General features: G+C 41.7%; 2 protein-coding genes across 2 annotated transcripts in view; one reads left to right on the top strand and one right to left on the bottom strand.

The window, feature by feature from the left end:
• Nucleotides 1-14,602, bottom strand: part of hoatz (HOATZ cilia and flagella associated protein) — a 30,375-nt gene extending 15,773 nt beyond the window's left edge. The window contains exons 1-3 of the mRNA XM_056252923.1: nucleotides 14,295-14,602; nucleotides 13,987-14,020; nucleotides 13,755-13,824 (exon numbers count right to left, since the gene is read on the bottom strand). Of these exons, the coding sequence (XP_056108898.1) occupies nucleotides 13,755-13,824; nucleotides 13,987-14,020; nucleotides 14,295-14,526 (336 nt within the window). The 5' untranslated portion in view covers nucleotides 14,527-14,602. The remainder of the gene's footprint in view (nucleotides 1-13,754; nucleotides 13,825-13,986; nucleotides 14,021-14,294) is intronic.
• Nucleotides 14,603-18,816: 4,214 nt separating this feature from the next.
• btg4 (B-cell translocation gene 4) lies at nucleotides 18,817-20,289 on the top strand. The gene is made up of 4 exons (XM_056252866.1): nucleotides 18,817-19,281; nucleotides 19,353-19,490; nucleotides 19,597-19,858; nucleotides 19,967-20,289. The coding sequence occupies exons 1-4, from the start codon at nucleotides 19,109-19,111 to the stop codon at nucleotides 20,168-20,170; spliced, it is 777 nt and encodes a 258-aa protein (XP_056108841.1). The 5' UTR covers nucleotides 18,817-19,108; the 3' UTR covers nucleotides 20,171-20,289.
• Nucleotides 20,290-27,063: the final 6,774 nt, after the last annotated feature.

Below are 27,063 nucleotides of genomic sequence, written 5' to 3'. Positions count from 1 at the left end.
ACGCCTAAAAGGGACAAATCAATGCTTCCTTATTCTTGGACGCAGATGAATTGATCCGCAAGACCAATGATTTCCTGCTAATCCGATTAGTAGATCTGGTTAGTGCAGTGTTGGGAGAGAAAGTAGCTATGTAGAGATTCATCACTGCACAAATATAAGGCTTAAGAGCATCTAAGCAGGCTCTTAAGGATTCTGCCAGCTAGATAGCATTACAACTGACTCCTCTGCGAGAAAATTTACACGAGTCAGACAGCGATGGAAACCTTTAAATTAAATCTGCAAATTTATTGGATACCTCTGTTTGAAAGCACTGAAAGTGCACTATCAATCAGCATACAAACTGCCTGGTAATATGAAGCACAACATATCAGGTGCTTCAACAGCATAAATGATGCAAGGATGCATTACTGTACACATCAAAATTCAGGGTTAGGGCGGGGTGTGTTCAAATTCCTAGGATCAAAGTATCAGCAATAGTTATAGTGATGCTTGCTGTAGCACCATTAAAATATCTACTTTATACCAGTTCTATTTTATGTTGTTATCTTAAATGATCTGTGATGCTCCTCAGATATAGGCTACTCATTGTGCTAATGCGGTGTGCTGAGCACTACTGGCGAATCCAGCCTGCCAGATCCACACTTATAAACCCTGCTGATCTCAAATCATCTTTCATCAGCGATCTATAACTGCCCTCCACAGGCTGGCTCATTAGCTTTTTATGCAGCAATGCACTGTCTAGAATTAAAGATCACAGCAAAGGGAGTATCAAGACAAACTCGGGGCATCTAGTCCATGTATTTTCAACAAACTGAAGTATGCCACATGCAGTGGATATAAATAGCCTACACACCCCTGTTAAAACTGTTTTTGTAAAGTAAAAAATTAAAAATAAATAATATCAAACATATCATAACAGACCATAAACATCACAGCTCTAACTGAGAGTAAGCAACTGAGTAGCAAACACTCTGTAGAGCGAACGTGAAACCCATCCAACGAATCTGCACCGGGCACATTTTTTGACACAACGCACCACCCAGCATACCTGGTTAAAGAAGTGACTGCTCGCCACTGATATATATATATATATAATATATATATATATTTATTACACGGCTCTGTGGAATACTTGATTCTGATTGGTCAATAGCGCCATCCAGTATGTTATTCCCAGATAACAACTGCTCAAAACAGATAACGCAGGCTCATCCGGGTTACTGAAGTTAGCAGCGCTAGGAACGTTTTTTTTCTTCGTGGAAGTGTTGCGTTTGGTGAGCTAATAAAGTATTAAAACAGTTATTTAATTATGCCATCCAGTGCAATGGACTCGCTCTCTCTTGTTTCAGAGAAAAACGCAGCTGCTGCCATTTTGTGACTATTGTTTTGTACACTGCTGGATTATGAGATACAAACAGGTACGATTTTAAAACAGTTTAATCTGAAATCAATATATCTTATCCCTATAATTATTTATGTGGCGAAATGCTGTGTAATAAGTGGTATGACTGTATACGTCTCTCTTAAATGACCGTCTAGTTTGAACTTGCTGCAAACTTCTCTCCGCGAAGCTTTACCTTTAAAGAGCTAATAAAATATTTCAACTCAGACCAATATTTCGTGTCTAATTATTTACTTATGTGGCAAGTAGCCGTGTGATAAGCGGGATAATGTACATCCAGCCGGTTGTTCTCAGAATAGGCTTTATGCCGAGCGTCACGTGTCCAAGCCGGAAAACGTCTCAGGTTACGACTGTAACCTATGTTCCCTGAGAACAGGGAACGAGACAATACGTCATCGACGTTATGGGGAACGCCTCAGGCGTGACAGGTGTCTGAAATCAAATATCAACTCACAGCAATAATGTTGACCGGCGACAGCCCGTGCATCATCAGCTTGAATGATGAGCGCGCAACCTGGATGTATAAAAAGGGTGCCTTGAAACCGTGACAACATCCTATAGTCTGAAGGGACTGTTGCAGGCAGGCCCCGAGGTATGGCAGGGAGACGTATTGTCTCGTTCCCTGTACTCAGGGAACACAGGTTACAGTCGTAACCTGAGACGTTCCCTTTCGAAGGGAACTCAACAATACGTCATCGACGTTATGGGGAACGAAATACCCACGCCGCCATACTGAGGGGAGTGCATGTCCAATGGCAGTGACAACTGTCAGAACCAGTAATACAAAGGACACTAAAACCACTCACCCTAGGTCACGTTGGGCTGTCAGTGACAGCACTCCCTACCGGTCATAGCCCAAGCTAATGAACCGAGAAACTGCCAGAACATAGTTCATGGGAGGTATATCTGGGCCAGCTCAAAGGCTTAGGACCACAACTTCCTAATAGAAGGGCTCCCTTCTAGGGAGTGTGGCTAGGGGACTCAAGGGATTCCCAGCCAGTCACTATTCAGGAGAGCATGCCTCCTGACATGCCACCAGGCTGGCCTGGTGATCTATACTAAGACGCACAGTCTGGCCATTGCCTGTCTGTCCAAGACAGAGCCTATGGAAACTGCCTTGGAAAAGGCATCCAAAACTGAAGGCCTGCAAAGCTGGCAGAAATCATTCAGTTCCGGATCACAGAGACGGGATTACCCGGAGAGTGTAACTCAACCTCAAGAAAAGACGGAAGTCGTCCACTCAATCCATGGGTCTACCCAGTGCTCCTCCTGAACACTGAGGAAGTAAGAGAGGGATCAAAAACCAGGAAGGTCTGCTGAGGCCAAAAGACCTGTGCCCGGTTGCATAAAGCACCTTAAGTGTAATTTTCCCTTAAAGTCGCCCTTATGTTTCCCTTAAACCTAAGGGTGTTGCAGAAAAATACCCTTAAGTGTTACTTAACGTTTTTTTTAAGTGAAACGTCATAAACACTTAGAATTTCCCTTAAATGCTGTTTTTTCACTTAAGTAATCGTTAAGTGTTGCATAAAACTCCTTAACGGTAATTTCCCTAAGTATAACCAGTCGCATTTCAAAGTCGTACGCGAAATGACCGCCAGGTGGCGCAAAGGGACATTTAGCAAAACGTAAGTGGGGCTAATGTCTATTAACAGTAGCCTAAGGATGAAATACTACAAGTTATGGTAATTTCCAAATAAGCCTACAACAAATTGTTGGTCATACAGATAAGATATAATCTTTTAAAACTGTAAAAGGTTAAAGTAGGCCTACACTCACAGGCTAAAGACAAAACGTTTTCTCGCTCATGTGAGAATCAAACGTTTGGTTATTTCTCAGTAACAAAATTCATAGCCGAGCGGTAGAACTGATGGTTCATCATCAAGATGACACAGGTTCAAATCCCGCACAAACATGGTCTGCTGTATATTTTATATTTATTATTGCAGAGAGATTTGTCTAGCTCTAAAACTCTGTTACACCATACAGTTTTGTTTTATATAGGCTATATATATTTTTTTATTTATTTATTCCAGGCTCTCACGCCACCCCCCCGATTTCTCACGCTGAAGTGTCAACCCGGTCGGTCAAATTCCTGAAAGATATAGTTTATCTATAGATCTACCTGTTGAGCCACTCGTGATCGACTAGTTATACCGTAAATTAGTTAAAATATCCCGTAATCTATTTAGAGCGAGCGTGCATGCGAGACAGATATTGTGCTCCAAACCGTGCGCGCGCATGGCAGAGAGGTCTGTTCCCTACAACCTAGAGTTTTTAAAAACATGGTTTTAAGTAAAGTGTGATTTGCCAGGGGGGACTGGGATTTCCTTCTGGTCTAAACATCCCTACTTCTGCTGAATTATTTTAATCCCCACACCCCTCCCTCCACAGCTAATCAATACTATAGGCTACTTCACCAATATCAAATATATAAAATAGAGATATGCAACAGGCACGTTTAAACGAAAAACAATAAAATCAAAACCAGCGTTTCAGTTGTTCATTAGTTCCAGTGGCCTTAATGCATGCACGGCTTTTCAAAATTTCACAAAGCGTGTTGAGATTATTTTGAATGAAATATTGAAGTTTATAATTAAGTGTTTTGGCACACCACGCCGAGTGACCCTATGCATTTTTCTAAAGTCGGGTTTTATTCTGGCATCGTGAGTTAGTGTTCGACAAACGCGGCGGCGCGTTCATTTAGATTAATTTATTTATCTCATTATTACAGCTAAAATAACTTAATAGGCGACTCCGTAATTTTTTGGTCATACAGATAAGAGTAGAGTAGCTTACATCGTTCAAAACTGTAAACTTGTATTCATATTAGGCTAACGACAAAAACAGTATATCTGTCCTCTCTGTCTCCGGGAACTGCGCGTCACAAAAATGAACCGAAAGCCACTTCAGCTCAGTCACGATAAGAAATCGGCTATGTCTAAAGCCTTTAAATGTCTAAATATTTAGGCTAATAAATGTTATCTGATTATGTAGGCTAATCCATATGAAAACGAGAGGTACAGAGGATCTACTCAAACATGCGCTTCCCAATGAGAAAATGACAAGACATGGGTGAAAATCTCGCTCTAATTAAATGTAGGCTAAATCGCCCTGAATTAAAATGTAAAAACATAATAATGTATTTGTCGAAATGTTGCGATATTGTTTCATTTAAGTTCATAATTATTCTATAAATGTTATTTAATTTAGCAGCATTACCACGAAGCACCGTGTTTCGATATTTATTTGAATAATACAAAATAAAATAAAAACTTAATTCACAAATTGCATGCCTGGTTGTAAGGATCCAAAGATCCCTGTAGACTTTAATATTAAGTGACAACAAATTCACAAGCGTTTTTTCAGATTATATTTAGTTTTGCTTGGAAAAAGCTGCCCCAAACCAGTTTTATTTCATCAATTATTGAAATAATGAAATATTTAGTAATAAACTTTTATGACAGAAATATCACTAGGCTACATGTAACTTAAATCATTTAATTCCTTCATTATCAACACTGTCTAGAATGGCGATTTAAGTGTGAATTGCGACTTCTCTTTGTGTTAAGTCAGCCTCAGACTCCGATAGCCTGTGGGGGGTTGGAGGGACAGTTGCTGGACAAAGGTGTTAATGTTCCTCTTTCATATGGAGAGTGTCGGATAGCCAGCCTGATGAGCAGGCAAAATTATTGTAAGGATAAATCTGTGTCCAAATGTAGGCCCCATATCTTATTAAATTATAAATATTGTAGTTTATTTATTGTAGCCTATTTAAAGTTTTTTTTTCACACAAAATTTCAATTGAAGTTATTGTAAGGTGAATTCAACAAGGCATGCTGTGTCTTTGAAGCAACAATTAAAGGTTAAATAATTTTTTCGTGATTTGTATGGCTGACACGCAGCGACATATACAGTATTATCAGCTGTATGATGTGTTTTTACCCTGAAATGATTAATTTCGAGAGAGAGACCCGCGCGCGCAGCGAGGGAGACTAAATAAACTTGTTAAAAAGAGATCCAGCGCGAGAGAGGCAAAGAGAAACGCATGTTTTTAATTTAATTATGTTTCTTTGGACAATTTTCGTTTTGTAGGCCTACTGTTTTAATTGTTTAATTTAGCTGTAATTTCTTTGGCAATACAAATTTAAAATGTCGCAAGAATAAGATTAGCCTAGTGTTTCTTATTTTGCATCGCAAAAGAAATAAACTCTAAACAAGATGCAACCCTGTTTTAAATTAAACAATTTAAACCTTGAAATGTTCGAACTTGGTTTCAAACTTAAGTAATTTTAGTGTTCTTTTACATTACACAATAATTTAGCAGACTAAAGACGAGCTTCTTCATTTTCATTTTCTGATCGGCTGACAATCTTCATCAGTTTTTGTCGTTTGTGCAGCGGCTGCGGTTCTACAGGAATGTAGCAAATTTATGTTGTAATGATAATCAAACAAAACTCTTGACTTTAAATAAGTAAACAGATATAAACAGTTACCTATTTAAGCATCAAGGTGGGAAAATATAAACGTAGGACAACATCGGTTAACAACATCTATGCTACATTGAGATTCGATCTCGGGTCTGTTGAAGCTCCTCGAAGCTCGTGTCGTTGCGTTGATCACTGAGCTATCGTCTGTACGCTGTTAAAGTTGTAAAGCCTCGTTCATGTAGCCTAAATGTTTTTATTGCAATGTTTTATGTTGAAATGTTTTCATTATTTATTCAATTACATTTCAGTAGCCTAATTTCAGTATTGTGATTATGAATTATTTTAACTACGTTTCACTTGTTGAATTCTTCTGCTACCAGCTTTCAATCGCTCTGAATCAGCGCGGTGCGGCAGCAGATTACGCATTAGAGAGAATAAACCGGAATAAACGAACACTTTTCAGAGTCTATGATTGTAGCGCCTCTTAGCGGTAAAAGGCAGCAAATACACCACACATTTTACCGCCGCGGTGGAACAGCTGATGTGGGCGTTGTCATGGCTTGCCTCGACATTTGCGTTTGAATAGCGCGCGTCGTCCGTGGGCGTGTCAGATTAACGCGTAATGAAGTGTAATGAGCTGGGGGAAAAAATACTGACAGCACTCTCTTTTCATACAGATTGCATAAACTGAGAATATTTGTTTTTTATATAAATTACTTCATTTAAAAGAAGAGAATTCAAGCTTCATAAAGAAAAACCTCTCGTGCCTGTGTGACAAGTAATCGCGGAGTTACAGTTAATCTTAGGACGCGTTTCAGAATGGACTTCACTGACAGAGAGAACGCAAAACTCGCATCATGTTTGTTTTTCTTTATTTGGTGAAAAGCACAACACTTTGTTTTTATTGTGAGTATCCACAAAAAAAATAGAAACTTAACAGGATCTAATGATGTACAACACTTATATGTAAGATCAAAATTAACAGAGTAATTTGAGTCTCTTTTGCACTGATAAGGAAAAAAGTGAGCTGGTATCGCCGGCGAGACCGCCGACCCCAGAGAGTTAAGGTTTGGAAATCGTAACCTTAAGAGTAACGCGGACAAAAATAAGACGACATGGCTGAATTTATGAAACCAGCTGAAGATCATAGGGAATAGGGAGAACCCTTTGGACCAATTTAGCCATGAAAAATTGTTGCAAGAATACCGATTTGATCGACGCGCAATATTTGACATCGCTATCAAACTAGACGGCTGTCTGTCTGTCATTACACGCGACTCGCATGTAAACTATCACAACGTTAAGTCAGTGCGCGCACGGAGAGTGTGTGGCCGACAAAAAATTCACAGGAGAACGAGCTGATTCTGTGTTTTAAAAGGAATCATGACAGAAGAAAACAGGTATGCTATGGAAATATACTCAGCTGTATTTCGAGACACAGAGCCAGAAGTGCATTCACAAAACCTAAACAAATGCCAAAGCATGAGACGGTGAACAACACAAACTGCCGCCACGTTCGGAGCTAACGCGGTGTTGCATGATAGCGTCACTGGACTGACACGTGATATTCCGACATGTTAGTGTTTTGCGTATCTATGGCAACAACAGACTTTTATAACGTGAATCCAGGATTGCTGTCGTGAAACACTTAAATGTTTCCCTTACCTAAGAGAACTGTTTAAGAGATTATATGCAACACCCTTAAGTTGTTCTCTTAGGTAAGGGTAAATCGCCTCTTAAGTATCATACTTAAGGGAAAAACTTAAGGTGCTTTATGCAACCGGGCACTGATTACCCTCTATGTGGGGAGCTCCAGTACCTGAGAGCTCACATCAGGAAAGGCCGGTGAGGCCTATAACCTGATACCCAGAATATGGGAGCTCATAACCAGGAAGGCCTGATAAGGCCTGCAACCTGACAACCACACCACGAGGGGGCTACATTAGAAAGTACATGAAACAAAAGTGCATGTACTTAGTTATTCTGAGTCCAGAAAAGGCCTGGATCAGAATGAAGAAGTTAGCCAGAAAGGCGTCTGTCGTAGCATATTTTGACGACAGGACGCATCTAGAGTGGGACCCGAGGTTAAAGACTTGGGTCTGGGCCACATAGAAAGGGACTGAAGCCTACAGCACATGACCCTTACCATAAAATGGATTTTAGAAAGTACACAAGATGTTCCATCATGTGACTTACCATAAGTATGGTTTTGACATGACCAGGAAGGCCAGATGAGGCCTATAACCTGATAGTCAAAATGTGTGGGAGATCACATTCAGGAAGGCCTGATGAGGCCTGCAACCTGACATGTGAAAGCTCACAACCACACCCTAGCGACCACAGTGAGTGGGAGTTCACATTCAGGAAGGCCTGGTGAGGCCTGAAACCTGACATGTGACAACTCATAACCAGGAAGGCCGAGGAGGCCTGAAGCCTGGTGACCACTGAATGTGGGAGCTCAAAACCAGGAAGGCCGGCGAGGCCTGTAACCTGACAACCACAGTAGGAGGGAGCTCATATCAGGAAGGCCTGACAAGGCCTGTAACCTGACATCCACACCATGTGGGGGCTACTTTCAGAAAGGCCATAAATATGGATTTTAGAAAGTACATGAAACAAAAGTGCATGTACTTAGTAATTCCGAATCCAGGAAGGCCTGGATTGAAAAAAGGCGTCTGTCGTAGCAAACTTTGACGACAGGACGCATCTAGTGTGGGACCCGTGGTGAAAGACCTGGGTCTGGGCCACATAGGAGGGGACCGAAGCATACAGCGCATGACCCTTACCATGAAAATGGATTTTAGAAAGTACACAAGACGTTCCGTCGTGTGACTTACCATAAGTATGGTTTTAACATAATCAGGAAGACCAGATGAGGCCTGTAACCTGATAGTCAAAAGCTCACAACCACACCCTAACGACCACAGTGAGTGGGAGTTCACATTCAGGAAGGCCTGGTGAGGCCTGAAACCTGACATGTGACAACTCATAACCAGGAAGGCCGAGGAGGCCTGAAGCCTGGTGACCACTGAATGTGGGAGCTCATAACCAGGAAGGCCGGTGAGGCCTGTAACCTGACGACCACAGTAGGTGGGAGCTCATATCAGGAAGGCTGGTAAGGCCTGTAACCTGATACCCAGTATTTGGGAGTTCATAACTAGGAAGGCCGGTGAGGCCTGTAACCTGGCTACCACAGTATGTGGGAGCTCTTATCAGGAAGGCCGGTGAGGCCTGTAACCTGGCGAGCACAGTAAGTGGGAGCTCATATCAGGAAGGCCGGTGAGGCCTGAAACCTGACAACCACAGCATGTAGAAGCTCATACTTAGGAAGGCCGGGTGAGGCCTGTAACCTGGCGACCACAGTATGTGGGAGCTCATGTCAGGAAGGCCGATGAGGCCTGTAACCTGGCGACCACAGCATGTGGGAGCTCATAACCAGGAAGGCCGGGTGAGGCCTGTAACCTGGCGAGCACAGAAGGTGAGAGCTCCTATCAGGAAGGCCTGTGAGGCCTGTAACCTGGTGAGCACAGTAGGTGGGAGCTCATATCAGGAAGGCCGGGTGAGGCCTGTAACCTGGCGACCACAGTATGTGGGAGCTCTCATCAGGAAGGCTGGTAAGGCCTATAACCTGATACCCAGTATTTGGGAGCTCATAACCAGGAAGGCCGGTGAGGCCTGTAACCTGGCTACCACAGTATGTGGGAGCTCTTATCAGGAAGGCCTGGCGAGGCCTGTAACCTGGCGACCACCGTGTGTGGGAGCTCATATTCAGGAAGGCCTAGTAAGGCCTGTAACCTGAAACCTAGTATGTGGGAGCTCATAACCAGGAAGGCCGGTGAGGCCTGTAACCTGGCGACCACAGTATGTGGGAGCTCATATCAGGAAGGCCGGGTGGGGCCTGTAACCTGATAACCACAGTATGTGGGAGCTCATATTCAGGAAGGCTGGATAAGGCCTGTGACCTGACATATGGAAGCTCATAGCCTGGAAGGCCTGGTGAGACCTGTAACCTGGCGACCACAACATGTGGGAGCTCAGCTCACCTTACAATACATTACCTTTGCTTACCAACATGTCCCCGGCTCTGTACAGGAGACGAGTTCTGAAAAAGAAGAGAAAAATGTTATTTGCGCAGAAAAAACATTTTCACTCAACATAAAACCTGCAACGTGCGAAATGAAGCACACCAGGACACAGGAACTCAGAAACCTGAATTCTACTGTTTCACAATACCAAGGGAAGGCGCTCCTAACAACCAAGCTGAAGCGGGCCATCAGAGAATTCTTGAACTCATCATGGGCCCCGCCCCAGGCCTGATGTAGGAGGAGCCTGGGAGCGATGGTGGGTAAGAGACAAGATCCAGGAAGGTGATGTCTAATGTTCAGTCTGAGAACGCTTACTCTGGATCACCTGCCTGAGATCCTGCCTCCCGCGGGAGTTACGCCTCCTGCGCGCCCTGCTCCCCCTGCTAGGAGGAGGGGGTGCACGGGAAGCGACACTGGCGTTCTGGGTCCGTCTGTGATCCTCAGACCACGACGGACCAGGCCCTCCCGCCTGCCTGGGCTGGGCCGAGGACCTCCGCGGTATGCAGCTCTTAAATGCCGCAGAGCGCGCCCTCGCCTCCCTGAACTTATCGACCACTGTCTCGACAGAAGGTCCGAAAAGCTCGGAAGGCGAAACCGGCGAATCGAGAGGAAAAGTTTTTTCTTTCTCCCCGATGTCAGCCTGGTTGAGCCACAGATGCCTCTCCGTGGCCACCATAGCAGCCATCGCACGACCGATGGAAACCGCAGACTGCTTGGTGGCCCGGAGAGTCAAATCCGTGGTGCGGCGCAGCTCCGCGACCGCGTCAGAGGACAGGCCGGCCCCCTGATCGAGGTCCCGCAGCAGGTCGGCTTGGTAGGCCTAAAGGACCGCGAGGGTGTGCAGAACCGCACCCGCCTGACCTGCTGCCGTGTACGCTCTGCCATTCAAGCGCGAAGTTGTCCTGAGCGGCTTGGATGGCAGGGTCGTGCAGCTTCTAGTGAAGACGACCGACCAGAGGCGAGATAGTTAGCCAAGGTCTCGTCTACTGGCGGCATCGACACATACCCGTGCTCCGCGGCTCCCTCCACAGCAGCGAAACTAGCTCGCTGATGTAGATAGAGACGCGCGGAAAACGGGTTCTTCCATGCCTTCTCGATCTCAGAGTGGAGATCGGGAAGGAATGGAAGGCTCGTCCGAGCCGGTGGCTTACGGGTGGGGAGGAACCGATCGTCCAAAATACCACGAACAGGTTCCTCCCGGACGCGCCTCCACTGCAGCTGCAATCTGTCGGTGGAGCGCCCCATAACATCCACCAGCTCAGCGTACACTGGGCAGGAGGGCTGAGATGGTTCGGTCTCAACCAAACTAACATCATCAACACCCACCTCCTGCCCGGCCCGAAGAGAACATTTACATTACATTTATTCATTTAGCTGACGCTTTTATCCAAAGCGACTTACAATTGCTATATATGTCAGAGGTCGCACGCCTCTGGAGCAACTAGGGGTTAAGTGTCTTGGGGACACATTGGTGTCTCGCAGTGGATTCGAACCCGGGTCTCTCACACCAAAGGCATGTGTCTTATCCACTGCGCCATCACCACCCCAGAACCAGTTACAGACCCATCAGAAAGAGAAAGAACCTCTTCTACATCGACCTGTAACTCATCCTCGTCAGCTGGCAGATCATCCGCGAGGTTAACGCCCCTCTCCAGCTGATCTGCCAGCTCCATCTGAGAGCCCCACGAGCTCAAGCGCCGCCGAGCCTCAGCCCGAGCGGGACCAAAACCGCGGGGTTCAGATGCCGCGCCCACTTCCCTCGAGAAGTGGGACAGACGAGAACGGAGCGTTTTCAGAGAAAACCGCTCACAGTTTGCGCAGGAAGCTCCCTCGAGAACTCCCCGCGCGTGCTCTTCTCCCAGGCAGAAAACACACAGATCGTGTGAATCCTCCGGTGTCAAATATCTAGGACACGGGTCGGCACACTTGCAGAAAGTATTTTTCCCCTTCTCTGCACGCTTCATTTTCTTTTTGTTGACTACTCAAAAAACAGACAAACAGTCCCTGAAGACGAAAAGATGTTGTCACGGTTTCAAGGCACCCTTTTTATACATCCAGGTTGCGCGCTCATCATTCAAGCTGATGATGCACGGGCTGTCGCCGGTCAACATTATTGCTGTGAGTTGATATTTGATTTCAGACACCTGTCACGCCTGAGGCGTTCCCCATAACGTCGATGACGTATTGTTGAGTTCCCTTCGAAAGGGAACAGATCACATCGCTTCCGATTCAGGTCTTTTGTATGTGCTTCATGAATTTTTTTGCGGTTTTACTCAAGATAACTTAAAAGGAGCAAGCAAAAATGAGCACAACCAATGTCCCTCGCATGTGCAGATTGATATTTAAAAGTTTTTTTAATTTTTCTTCTTCACACTAACGTTTAGATATTTAAATAGCATAAAACACCAATAACAAAGTGAACTTAGTAGGTTAGCTGATTACCTTAAAAATCCATAGATATCGTAGTTAGTTCTTACGGCCGTTAACACTTTCTCTGACAAGCGGATGCAATGAGACCTGTTTTCCGGTTTGGTCACGTGACGCTCGGCATAAAGCCTATAACCCCCTTCAGGCTGATTAAGATCCCTCCGCTTCGTGTCGGGGTCCTCATCACCCCGTCGGGGGTTATTCTTAGAGAACACTGCCTGGCCAAAACAAGTTGTTTGGATTTAAATAGGCAAATCAGAGGAGCCCATTCGTGTGTGAAAATTATTTTTTATGCTCGCTCCCAACCATTCTTTCACAATTTGAGCCGCGTTTCCACTGCAGGAACTTTCCCCAGGAACTAGTAGGGACTTTGGGGTGGTTCTTTGTGTTTCTACCGCAGGGACCAGGCTCTAAATGAAGTTCCGGGTAAAAAAAATTCAGGTCAGAAAGTCCCTGCTCGCAAGGTAGTACTTTTTCAAAGTTCAGGAACTTTCGGGGGTGGGACTTGGGCGCTGAACATGCTGATTGGTTGAGTTCACGCAGCATTTTTATTGGTTGACTCCACGCAGCATTTTATTTCAACCACCATTTATAAAAGTCTGTTGCCGTGCGTGCAGTAAGAGGTGTTTCCAATTCGAATCAACAATGGAGTTTAAAAATTAAGACTAATGAACCGACGAAGAGGTTCAGGCTTCATTAAGCTTATGTGGAGGACGAAATCCAGCGGGAACTGGAAAGTCGCGCGCAGTCCTACGTCACCGGACTAATTTGCCTAATCTTCACGGTACTTTAGACCAGTGTTTCCCGACCCTGCTCTTAGAGGCACACCAACAGTGCACATCAGTTCACCCTTATCTGACACATATATTTCTGGAGTCTCTAACGAGCTGATGAGTTGATTCAGGTGTGATTGATTAGGAAGAGTTGGACAATGTTGTGCCTCAAGGAGCAGGGTTGGGAAACACTGCTTGGACAATGTTGAAACCGTGACAGCTACAGGTCTGGGGGAAAAAAGTTCCTTCCTGGGACAAATTGTTCTGGGTAATTTCGGTGGAAACGCGGCTATTGTCATCTTGGAATACGGCCATGATGTGTCTTCCTACATGGTTGTTTAAGAAATGAAAAGCTACACACTCCATCAATTATGGTTAGAAGAACAGTTGCCAAACATATAACATGCTAGAAACATAATGATTACTGCAATGATCCAATCATAGACACAGTATGCAATATAAATATATATATAGGCCTATAACATTGTGGTGTATCTATGTAAACCTACCTGCTGAAAAAAATACTTTATTTAGTATTTCTGCTGAGGGTAAAAAGGTTTGTTTGGTAGAATTCAGCAGAATAAAACAGCATTTTTCTTAAGTACTCAAAACAGTCCATGCAGTGCCACTGAGACCTCACCATCTCCATGTATTTCTGTCTCTCCTCTTGTTTTTGCTTCAAATAAACATCCTGCTGGATTTCATCATCCCTCTCTACCAAGAAAACAAACAGGCCAAAACAGATTACATTTCATACATAAACAGAGCAATTCCAAGAGGGTCCTCACACCATCGGTGCTCAGGCCCTAATAATACAATATATAATACACTCATACAATCAATATAGCCTATATAGCCTATACTTACTTGACCATGATGACGCTTGGTTTGCGCCAGCATTTGTGGCTAAAAATAAAATAATTCTTATTTTATTTCAATCCTTTTCATGCGCCACCACAACTTTTGAACAGTATTTAGAGACTACAATTTCTATTTTACACGACAAAATATAGACTACTTTTAAGCCCATAAACAGCATTTTCTCTAATGGTGCAAAAAGCACTATAAGAAGCACAACATTAAAGGTGTTTAAGCGTTTCACAGCTCATTCATACAAGTTTGCAACGCACTTTAAGACAATTTGCACGTACAAAATACACTGAATGAACGTCACGCTTACAGTGCGGGGTCTTCGCAACTTTTAACCGCTGCCTGATGTCAGCTGAAACGAGACGAGACTCTATTGGAGGCTGTAGGGAAAGGGAGTTCCAGAAAACTTTCGCATATGCCACATCTTCTTGTGACGCTCCATCAAATACCGTGTACAGTTTTTCGATTTCTGAAAGACTGTCTAAAACCTCTTCGTTTAGTTCTTCAGTCATAATAGTTAGCGAGCTTTCTGTTTTAGCCATAGGTTACAGCCACACGAGGATGTGTTACGGTTGCCATGGTGACTAAACGCTCAGACCAGTAAACGGAAGTGCGGGGCCGGGGATTTCGAAAGAAGAGAGGCAACGAAAGAAGAGAGGCAACTCAGCAGAATATTCATTATTTTAAAGGGAATAAAATACAAAATACAAAAGATTTTTTTTAACAGTAAGTTTAAGTTAGGCTGGACAATTTTACAGACAATAATGTTTTCATGTACATTAGGGGAGCGCGGGGCACAACGTAACGTAACACACTTGTTTTAAATACTTCCACGAAACTTGGTGTATTTACTAAGTTAGCCATTTCAACACTATATAGAGAAAAAAATTGCGCCAAAATTCAGAAATCTTTGTATGATATCACTGAACATTTATTAACCATAGCAAAAGTACATTTCTTACTTGAGTTGATTTTTCATCTCTATTTTTTTGTGTTTATTTAAAATTAGACAAATTAAATCTGATATTATTTTATCTCCAATCTGTTGTTTAACAGTTGATATAGTTCTTTAATGCTTCGCTAACTAGCTGAAGACACTAGCAGGGTTTAAACCCCATCAGTTGTGCAGTTGGGGCATGTTGTAACACTGCGTTACTTACAATGTGCCCCTATTAGAAATATGCTATTATATTCTATACTTTTATGAATTTTATTGTGAAAACATTAGAAACATGTAAATAAAGACTGAGTCATTGTTCAGAAATTATTCATTATTTTGTTTTGAACTATGCTGTATAGCTGTGTTTTCTGGTGTGTTTGTTGTCAAACTCAAAAATTAGTTTATTTTTAATTATTAAAAAATGCCATTATTTTATATGAAAAAGTTAATAATTGTATTTTATTAAGAAAATATTTAGGTTTGACTTGCATATTTTTTTGATTAGATCAGATTTAAGCTGTCATTTGGTTTATGTTACAATGTGCCCCTCACATGTTGCAATGTACCCCACCTATGGGGCAAGTTGTTACATTACACTTCCATTCTTTCGGGGTAAATCAAGAAAAAAGTATACACTGTATTAATAAAACAAAACCACATAATTGTACTAGACATGAGGGAAATTAATGTGGGAAAAAAATAAATACTCTAAACCCTAATACACAAACTGAGAAAGTCAAGAAGCGTTACGTTGTGCCCCGCTCTCCCCTACTTAATTGTAGAATGTAGAACTTCATGTTTTAAAGTAAAAATCTGTTATATACCCAACAAGACAATACTCGTAATTGTAGAGTAAAATATTTTTAGCCTATGTGTTTTTTGTAAGAATTAGCTTATAAGAAATTATTAAATCATAATTTAAGATGAACAAAAGTAAAATGGCGTTTCCAGAAATCCCTGATGCGTGTTACTTAAATGGTTGTTTCTTCTTCTTATTATCAGTTATTTTTGTTATCTATAACACTGCACATATTTACTGTATATAAAGGTACAAATCCTATTTAAGCAGCACAAATACGTTTTTATAATAAATCAATATAAAAATATAGGCCAACAGCAATGTGTAAAATGCAGGCACCAAAAAAAAAAAAAAAAAAAACAGACATTTTTTACAGCAAATTTCTGCCTACCACAGCATTTTCTAATGTAAATTTAAAATAATACAATTTTTTATTTTGCAGAGGCAGACTTTTTCTGAACTCAGTTATCAGTTGACAAATTCAAATGTTATTGAACAAATATTTATACAAAAATTAGCAATACCACCAAATCTAATCAATTGCAAAATCAGAAAAATGTGTGATATGTTTCACTTTATTTTCAGATGTATTTCATTACAAAGATCATATTATAAAAACACAGCAAAAACAAATAGTTGTTTTACAACTGGTCTTCACCTGGTAGTGAGGTTAGTGATTACTATAAGGATTGTAATCAATTAACTACACTGCCTGATGACCACACAGTATAGCCTCTGGCAGGGTCCATTTCCATCATTGTTTTATCCTAATGTCTCCAGCAGAACCTGCACAAATCCACCAGAGTCATGTCAGACCTGCATCTCACAAAAGCTGTTCTTAAAATGACAAATAGACCAATATGATATACATAGACGCCGTCAAATAATTGTATCAGCTCTGTGTTTCCTTGTAGGTCGTTGTGTTGGCAGTATGGTTAGTGATTGTAGATTATATAAAACAATCAGCTAACAACACTGCCTACAAACCAACCCCAACAGGTTAATATATCAGCACATTAATCTGCTTGTACCATGTAAACCTAAAGGAAGAAAAGACAAACAACAAAGTCACTTGGCAAAACAAACAATACATTGAAATAAGGCCTATATGTTAAATCTATAATAGGCTACATACCCAAATCGAAGAAAGAAGTAATACCCACTGAATGCTAAGACATAACAAATATTAATAATTTTAGTCTTTCAGCGAGAAGTCACCTGACTGAATTCTTCTGCACTCTCAGGTTTGTGTTCATCTGTTGTTGTTACCACCCTGCTGACGTCACATCTCCAGGTGGGGTTGAATGTGAATATATAGCTACCTCTTTTTAATTATAGGTAACTTTATCTGTCAAATAAAACAATTCATAACTGGAAAACGAAGGTCCTCCTCATAACGACCATTTAAAGTGAGCCAGTCGTAGGCTACGTGAAGAAACTCACCGGGAGCTCTCTGTCCCGTCGTCTTTCAAAGTCCCTCTGCTTTGGATTCCAGCACAAGCTGTCTGTATTTATAGCCAGGGCTGATATTGTATGTTCAAATTCAGCGCCATCTGAGGCGGGAGCCGGTTGAGCGCGAACTACGGCGCTCACCGCTGCTGATCCTGGCGCTATATCTCCTATACAATACAGAGATGCGCGCCGTGCAAAGAGCGAAAATATAAAAGCGTAAAATCAGTGGAATGTAAGCCTACTTAATTGGCTCAAAACCAACGAACTCTTAATAACATTACTCTCACTAAATACAAACAATAAAACTTAATATTTACACTTGTGCACTCCCCGCACTGAGCTAAAGAATATTTTGATTAATCTAACTTATTATTTTTTTATACAAAAAAAGTAGGCTAAGCCTTTTTTAAGATTTACAATTAATAGTAAACTTCCATCAAATTGAATTGAATAATTCTTACATATTGTTCACATTATGAATTAATAATTTTAAGAGTAAAAAAACAAAACAAACTAGAGCTTAAAACATTTCGTATAAATCGTAAACTTAAATTTAAACATATTTTCTTTCTTTCTTTTTTTTTATGAATACGAATCACATAAACTAATGGTCCATTCCCTTGTTCCATTTAGATTTATACAAAATGTTTCATTTAGCTGCATTTTAAATTTTTATTAATTTAAAATTATTAATTCATAATATGGATAACATGTAGCCTATAAGTATTATTCAATTCAATTCAATTTGATTAAATTTTACTATTAATTGAAATGCATAAATCTTGAAAAAAGGCTTACATTTTTTTAAATGGATTGTCATTTTTTTTTTTTTCATTCACGGAAAATTGTCTGACTAGACGTACCGTTCATTTAGGGTGTACAATATTAATGTAAGACCGACTTTGAATGTGCGTTAATCTGTAGCAACAGCTTCTAAAGCTAATCCAATCATAGTTGGAATGATCAGTTTATAATCCACAGTAGCCTAATATCAAAGGATTAAAGTATACATTGCTCAGCCGTTACCTGTTATCATTCCTTAGGTTGAAAGAAACAAAAGTCAAGCGTAACGATGCTTGGAGACAACAAACTGCCTCTGAGGCCCATATCTATGTCAACACTGAAAAGTTATGTTGTTAGCGGTTGGGAGGCAATGCTATACAGTGTTTAGTGGACAATGGCTCTCTGGACAACGTTACCAGAGAGACCATTCAGTCCACGTGAAGACAGGTCTAGGCTTGCCCACAGGGACTATAAAAAAAAAAAAAAAAAAAAAAAAAAAAATCACCACTTCCTTGCAGGCCCAACCTGTTCTTAGGGAACAAGTTTGCTCAACTGTTCTGTGAAGCTAATCAAATCTCTGTATGTTCTCTATATTGTTTTGGTTATCAACCTGGCCAACTAAATTAGGGATGGGTCTATCCAAAACCAATCCGATATCATGGTAATAAATGGGAGTCCAGACAAAAATAGATCCACACTCATTTACAATAGGCTATCTTATTTGTATATTGGTTCAGCATGGGTGTCATTTAATTTTGTTGACATATATGTTTAATTTCTTTGGTAGCTCACACAACGATTAGGAAAACAAATTCCCCTTTGTTGAACCTGAGACTAATGATTAGTTAAGACTTCATTTTGAACATTATTAGTTCCTCCCACAATTTGAAACACCTGTTCAATCTAATTACAGATCAGCACATCCTGAGACATTAAAAAGCTGACTGATGTTCAAAGAGATTGAAATTCTTAGTTGTGGAACCTAATATGACTTTGCATAGCTGAAGCAAAACACCAGAGTGACAGGCCTACTTATCAAGTAGCTGTAATACAAAGCAAGTTTGTTAGTTGTATTTTTAAATTGCCTACTTTTAAGATTTTTAAAAAAACAAAAACAAATTAGCTTGTCTGATTGACTCACCACCTGAAAATGAAGGAAGAGATTGCAGCAACAGTGTTTTTTATTGCAAGACTAGCAAAGAAACATGGTAAACTGGACCGTGTTCGGAGGGAGAGATTTGCTGTGCAACTAACTTCAGTGCTCTTTGAAACTTACAAAAGTCATTGGTACCCAGAAAAACCAACCAAAGGACAAGCTTTTAGGTGAGTAGCCTAATGCTACCTTAACTTCTGAATCAAGTAACTGAGTAATCAAGGGCTTTTTCTTTTCTTAGGTGTCTAAGGATGAACAAAACTCAAACAAGAGACCCAGTTATCGAACGTGCTTGTCGCCAGAGTGACATTGTTTATGAAAATCTTGGATTACCGAAGGAAATGACCATTTGGGTTGATCCGGGAGAGGTGTCCTGCCGGTAGTGCTAAATTTGCTGGCCTATCAATGAAGTGTATAATAGTTTTTATGATTTGATTGTACCACTGTCAAACTTCCAAAACTGAAGTGTTGTTTGTTCTCGAAAGGTATGGTGAGAAGTCAACCCCATTTTGTGTTACCCAGTTGGAGGGTCAAAAAAGAGATGGGGAGTTCTCTCGTAGGATAAATAATGCGGTGGAAAGGGCCTCATCGGACTACCACTCTGGAACCTCCTCTGATGATGAGGGAGGAAACACCAGCATGAGCAGCACAGTGAGCAGCACTGTGAGTAGCAGCAATAGCAGCAGTCTTTCAGTTCCAGAGCCCAAATGCATCCCAACGGTCTCCAACCCAAACAGTGTATACCAGGTAACAAAGTCCATATATACACTTTTCAGTCCCTTAGCATGTCTTTAACCCTACTTGTTGCTTTCTTAAACTTGCACTGGTTTAATTGCTGTTGTTTTCCATCTGTAGTTCAGTGAGTTTGGGCAGCCCCCACCCATGCAAAACTGGGGGAATTACCCTAAAAGAAAACCATATGTTGCTGAGGGCTACCAGCAGCATTCTTCAGGTGGACAATACCCACCTCATAAGAGTTTTATGGGCTACAGGCCCTCCTACGGCTTCTCTGGTCCAAGGGTGGACCGATTTCACTGGGTCAGCAAGAACCGCTCTTAGACTTTAATTTTAATATCACAGCGTGTCATTGTTTTGCTGAGCAGCTATGCAGGCATACGTGAGTTATTGAATATAACTTGATTTAAATGTAATGATTTAATAAATTATTTATGGAGTCATGAGGCAATTTTAAAGTTAATTTTATTAAATGGTTTTTGTGGAAAAGACTTTCTAAATAAAATCTGTTTTAATAGAATTTGTTTGTGTGGAAGTATTTGAAGTTCATGCTTGTGCCACTAGATGGTGACAAATATATACAATATCCATACCTTTTGGCAAAACAGAATTTCTTCTCGCTTGTAGTTTCAATTAAGCTTTTTACGTTCATGACTGATACTAATGGTTTGTAACTACGTTGGCTAAAGCTCAATCTACAGTGATAACTTGGAGAACTTCATACTCTGAGTTTCCCTTCACTTATGCTCTAACTTTTGTACTAATTTAACTTAATTTCACACTGTGTAGCCTACGGAAAGTAGTCTTTCTCTTATAAATGATCTCAGTGAATTATGCGTTGTACTGTATTTGGGAAGTCAGAACTATGTGAGTTGGGAGATGTTTTGGTTTTTCCTTCCCGGGTATGTTTCTGAATTTGACTAGCAGTAGTCTTTCTGTTGAAAAGAAAAAAAGGAGTGTGGTTTGAGATTCAATCACCCTGTAGACTCCTTTTCAAGGCTCGCTCTAAAAGGAGCACTAATGAATTGCAGATGCCTGTGAGGTTAAATATTTAGACTTATCTCCGAATCCTGTGACATGTTTTGACTGGAACTGACATTAAAAGTTGTTACATTTCTCATCAGAACTGATAAGAATGTAATTGTGTTCCTTGAAATGCTGAACTGATAAGAATGTAAATGTGTTCCTTGAAATGCAATGCTTTTTGGATAAAAGCGTCTGCCAAATGCATAAATGTGTAGTGAGTATAGCAACCTACTAAACCTCTCTCAGATTGCATCTTCGTTATTCATGTGAATGGTACTGATGTACCGATTTAGGCGTTTGTCTGCGATCTCCATTAACTGCCACTTGAGTGGAAAACCTGCTAAAATAGTGCAGTGTGTGGGAATTACTTGTTTATTGCATGTAAACATGGTTTATGCTAAAACTCTTTTAACTGCTTGCACTTCATAATTGTTGCTGTCGGCCCTCTGATTAATCACTACGCAATGCATATTTATCAAATAATCTTAATGGATACAAGGAGACATTTAAAAGAAATTATTACAGTACAAAAAAATAGATTTTCAAATTTTTCCTTCAAACTGTAATTATGTAATCACTTTAGGTCTACTTTAGCTGGATATATGAAGTATATATATATTTTTTTATATATCACAATAATTGCTGAAGCTTTAATCAGGGTACTGAATTAAGTTACAAAACTATAGGCCTCCCATGATGATGTATACACTGAAAAAAGTGCATATGCCTTGTTACTCTAATGACCTGTTTATACTTGATCTGAGTCAATAATTTTACTCTTCTGTCATTGGTCAAATGTAAATTAATTTAGTTGAGTGGAAATACAACATTTGTTGGTGTTATTTAAATGTAGCTTTGTTTTTCAGGGAAATAACAGCATACTCAGGGTATCTGTTACGTCCCCAGAGAGCTGGGTACGTATTATAGTGATTCTTTTCTGGCATTCCTTGTGGTTTTTGTGTTTGTATTTCTTCTAACAGGTAAGATGACTTCTGTAACAGTTCCGGCAGCTGATTGGTGGTTCAACGGCTGATTGGATCTTGGAACTCCTCCCGCTCGTCAGCTGGCTGGGCTCTTTAAAAAGCCTAGTTTTGAATCGGTTCACTCTCTGCTCTGCTCTTGCTGTTGGTGTGGTTGGTATTCCTTTGTGGGGATCTTGGTGACTTGTAGATAACTTTATTGTTATCTATTGAGATTATGATTGGAACATTTGACAATGCTTTGACAATGTTTTAATCTGATTTGTTAGCTAGTAAATCTAGTTTTGTGTTCCACTTTTGGAACTTGTGAACAGCAGGACTGAGCATTTGATGTTTGTGAATTATTATTATTATTATTATTATTATTATTATGTGTTAACCTTTTCTTTTTCTTTATTTGTTTATAGGGAGTTGGGGAGTAGATTTAGAGCTACCCCGGGGTATACATCACCCGTAGGCATACTACTTTGTCTAGAAACACCAGCTAGACCTGGGCGGACCACCATCTGTAAGTTTGGTTAGGGCGCCTTGATCGTGTGCCAGATAGGTGATGTGTATAATTAGAATAGGTTAGTGGTGGGGTATCTTTTATTTCTTTTCTTTGGTTCGTCCAGCTCTCCCCTTTCTCCCTGAAAATTATTATTGTTTATCATTCACATTATTACCGTGGCAAAAATAAAAGCTTAGTTTGTACGGTATTTGGAATTTGTGTCCTTTTCTCGCACCACGACTCCATACCTCCTTTGCTGGCATTTGTGGGCCCGAGCGGTGGGTTATCAGGTTCCCCTCCCTTTTGGGGGCTGGAACGTAACAGTATCCAAACATCCCTATCTTTATTTTAAGCTACTGTGTTCACCAACAGCAAAGTTCACCAAAGGGATACTTGTCCCAAAAATGAAAAAGCTTTCAAAACTCGGATGAGGGTGGGTAGATCATTCCACCAGCATGCAGCGTGAATGAGAATGTTCTGGAGAGTGATTTTGTGGCTCTCTGTGTTGGTACCACGAGCCGTCGCTCATTGACCGATCGTAGGCTTCTGGTAGGGATGTAGACTTGTAGTAGTGAGTGGAAGTAGGAGGGTGCTGAGCCTGTGGTCAATCTGTAAGCAAGTGTCAACGCCTTGAACTTGATGCGAGCAGCCAGTGGTAGCCAGTGCAGAGAGATGAACAGAGGAGTGACGTGGGCCCTTTTGGGCTCGTTGAAGATAAGACGAGCTGCAGCATTCTGGATCATTTGTAGAGGTTTAGTTGCACATGATGGAAGTCCAGCCAGGAGAGCATTGCAGTAATCAAGCCTAGAAATGACCAGGGCCTGGACGAGAAGTTGTTGCATGCTCAGTTAGGAAAGGCCTGATCTTCCTGATGTTGTGCATAGCAAACCTGCATGATCGAGCTGTCTTTGCAATGTGGTCTGTGAAGGTCAGCTGATCATCAAAGATTATTCCAAGATTTCTGACCGACCTTGATGGGGTGATTGAGGAAGAATCTAGCTGGATAGTGAAGTCATGCTGTAGAGACGGATTGGCAGGGATGACGAGAAGCTCAGTCTTTGCCAGGTTGAGCTGCAGCTGATGATCCTTCATCCATTCCGAGATGTCCGCTAGACAGTATTTGGACATGGTGCAACAGTATTTGGACATGGTGCTGTGGATGTGTGACTCCCTACACAGTGGGTGAGGTTAATGATGAAGACAACACACTTCAGCAACCCCCTTGGTCTCAAATGTCAGTGCCCATGGGATTTTCAGAGAATAAAGGGTTGTCTTCCCCAGCATCCAATATGTTCAGCTCCAGGCCTAGCAAGTTGCCCAAACCCAGGTATGGTCACGTTAAGGCCGCAATTCCCCAATCCAAGAAACCAGTGTTTGGAAGCAGTGACCAGGTGGCCAAAATAACTGATCCACCAATTGTGTCAGCATGGGTGGCAATTCAAACAGGCTAAGTATTTTTAAAGCATGCTATTCAGAAAATCTCAACACACTCAAGTCTTTCATCACCACTCCAAGTCCAAGAGTTTTGTCCAGAGTCTGTTTTGACTCCAGACTACAGTCCAGCATGCTATTCAGAAAATCTCAACACACTCGAGTCTTTCATCACCACTCCAAATGGCCCGTCCCAAAGTCCGCTCCAGTCCAAGAGTTTTGTTTGACTACAGAATACAGTCTAGTGTAGAGCACAGAGTTTGCTCCAGCCCAGGAATCATCGCCTGCTCCTGTCCCCAAGCTCAGTCTAGAGTCTGCTCCAGTTTCAGAGTCCTCTATGAACTCCCTATATCCTCTAATTGGGACACTACTGTGAACGCAGCATGAAGGAGAAGACAAAGGAGGAGGAAAAAGTCCTCCCTCGAACATCCTGAGAGAATCTCAAATTCAGTTGTCGTCCAGAACTCTCTTACCTCAACTAGGGGCTACCTCAATTTCCCTCCTCCCTGATTGTAAAGCCAATCCAAATTCCCTGCTTGTTTAGTTGTGACCCAAGGAGATTGTTCCAGTGTATAATGCCTGTCCCGTTTCGACTAGGGAGGCTGTTCCCGAGTTCCCTATCAGCCCAGTCAAGGCAAAAAGGGAAGTTTTAGAGTTTCCTACCTGACTGGTTACGACCAGGACGGTCATTCCTGAATCCCTGCCTGTCCAGTGTCGACAAAGGAGCCCGTTTCAGTGATAGCTACCTGTCCTGTCTCGGCAATAGATGTCAGGCCCGAATCTAAAGCCTGTCCCGTTTAGGCCAGGTAGGCCGTTTCCGAGTTTCCTACCTGCCTTGTCACAGCCAAAGAGGCTGATTATGCATATTATGTTTGCCCTGTATCAACCAAAGACATTGTCCTGGAGTCTTGTCTCTGCCCCCTCTCGCAGACAAAGACCGGTCCTAGTTCCCTTGTCTCAACCATGGAGGCCGTACCTAGTACCCTCATCCCGATCATAATAACCTCTTTTGTGTTCTCTATGCATGTTCTCTCTGTTTTGAGATCTTTTGCCAGATCTGCCAGGGTCCTCACTACTGAAGTCCTCAAGCCAGCCGGCAGCCCAGACGCCCGTCTCTCAGCCGGCCCTCCAGACGTCAGCAAGACAGCCAGAACTACTGACGTCAGCAAGTCCACCAGAACTCCAGGCAGTTATAGGTTCATGGGTTTCTTTGTCTAGTTTTATGGACTTTTGTTTTGTATAGTACTTTCTGTTTCACTTGTTTCAGCGCTTCCCGTTTCCTGTTAAGTTCCTGTTTGACTTTTCTCTTATGCTGCGTCCCAATTCGCCTACTTATACTACGGCCTACTTATACTAAAGTACATACTTTTGAGTGTGCAGCAAAAGAGTAGGGAAGCTTTGGGACATACTACTTCGCCATCTTTAACGGACAGATATTTCGCTTAGTTACTTGCATCCTGTCACCGTAAACTGCCCTGTGAATCATCTTGTCACAGTTAAAATCCTCCATTCAATCTAATTTAATTTCCTACTGTTTCGGAGAGAAATGTTGTAGCACGTTGATCTGGCAGTCGTGGGTCTTTCATGTGGAAACTCTCATGTGTTTGCAATTTGAATATATGAGGCATTTAAAAGTTAATGGCTAAACATATCTTTACAATGATGCTGCAGATGTAATATAATGTGGACAACATTGAATAAATAGATTTTCGTCAGGTTAGATGCTGATAATTAATCACTCAAACCCCTTTATCTAAACATCTCTACATAACCGCAGGACTCGCGTGTCCTCCATGTCTGTAGTTTTTTAACACTTTTGTCTCGTGTTTTGTAGTTCTAATCGAATCCTCGTCTAATGCACGATGGGTTGTGGGCAATATCAGCCGTTAGAGTGTTCACGGATCTGCACTTCGGATTCTGACCGGAAAAAGTAGACCATACGGGTATCTTTGGAATACTCATTTGAACATACTAAGATTTGGGACGTACTAATTCTTTTTTCGATTACTATTTAGGATGGATAGTATGCGAATTGGGACGCACCATTAATTTTTCCCAGATTAGCCTTTTAGTTTGAACAATATTCACCTGATGCACATTACCTCATAGCCTGGTTGACACCAGACCCTTCTCAGTTGTAACTGAGAGTGGGTCTGGGGAAGGTTCATTTACAGCCAATTTCCAAAGGGGCGTCACCAACGGACGTCGCTCAAATGGCTCTGGGCGCAATTGGATATAATAGACCTAAAACCAATCAGAGATATTGTTATCGTGTAAAGCCCGCCTCAACGTTTGTGTTTTGTGTCTCGATTTGGAAAAATTGGGAATGGGCTTGAATGGGCTCTTGGCCAGACTCACTTGCAGAGCAAATCTTAAATTTGATGGAAGTTTGTCTGGGTTTTCCATGCTAATTTTCTCAGACTTTAGGACAAACTTTATAAGCCAGCCCATTGAATCATTCATTGTCTGGCCTCAGTAATGTTTCCTAGTCTTTTTTTTTTATTACTTGCATGTTCCTGTGATTCTGTTTTCTTGATGGACTCTTTGGATCAGTCATGTGCTTAGACACTTGTTCGTGCAACTTATCTGGATACTCACCTGTTCCTGTTATCATGTTAGTTTCCTGAAACACTCTGGATCTGTGTGTGTGGACTTACCTGGATACTTACTGGTTCCTGTTATTTAGCTCATGTTCTGGACTCTCTGCATCTGTCTGTGGACTTATCTTAGTGACTGTTTGTCAAGTCAAGTCAAGTCACCTTTATTTATATAGCGCTTTTTACAATACAGATTGTATCAAAGCAGCTTCACAGTGAGAACATGAAAATAATACAACAAAGTTTGTTTCTAGAAGAAAATTGCATCAACGTCCACCTTAAGTAAGGCAGATCAATAATATTGTTGAATATTAAATGTCCCCAACTAAGCAAGCCAAAAGCCAAGGCAGCAGTGGCAAGGAACCAAAACTCCATTAGGTGACAGAATGGAGGAAAAAACCTTGGGAGAACCCAGACTCAGTCGGGGGCCAGTTCTCCTCTGGCCAACGAAGGAACAGTGTATGATTCGGGCAGCATTACAAGTCAGATTGGATCTGAACATTTAGAGTATTTATCCATTTCCATCTGTTTGGAAGTCGAAGTAATCACGCCGGTATGGAGACGAGTTGTTGAGGATCAGTGCCGATGGCTGTTGTGTCGATTAGGCCTTCACAGGGCTGATGAGGCTGGCACTTCAGGATGAGTTGGGATGGGTCCAGGCTCAGGTCCAACATAGAGGGTCCCTCGGGATAA

This window comes from Rhinichthys klamathensis, unplaced genomic scaffold, assembly GCF_029890125.1.
Source record: "Rhinichthys klamathensis goyatoka isolate OS25496 unplaced genomic scaffold, OSU_Roscu_1.1 h1tg000099l_1, whole genome shotgun sequence".
Classification (NCBI taxonomy): domain Eukaryota; kingdom Metazoa; phylum Chordata; class Actinopteri; order Cypriniformes; family Leuciscidae; genus Rhinichthys; species Rhinichthys klamathensis.
Note: the sequence above shows the minus strand (reverse complement) of the source record. Positions and strands in the feature narration are given on the sequence as shown.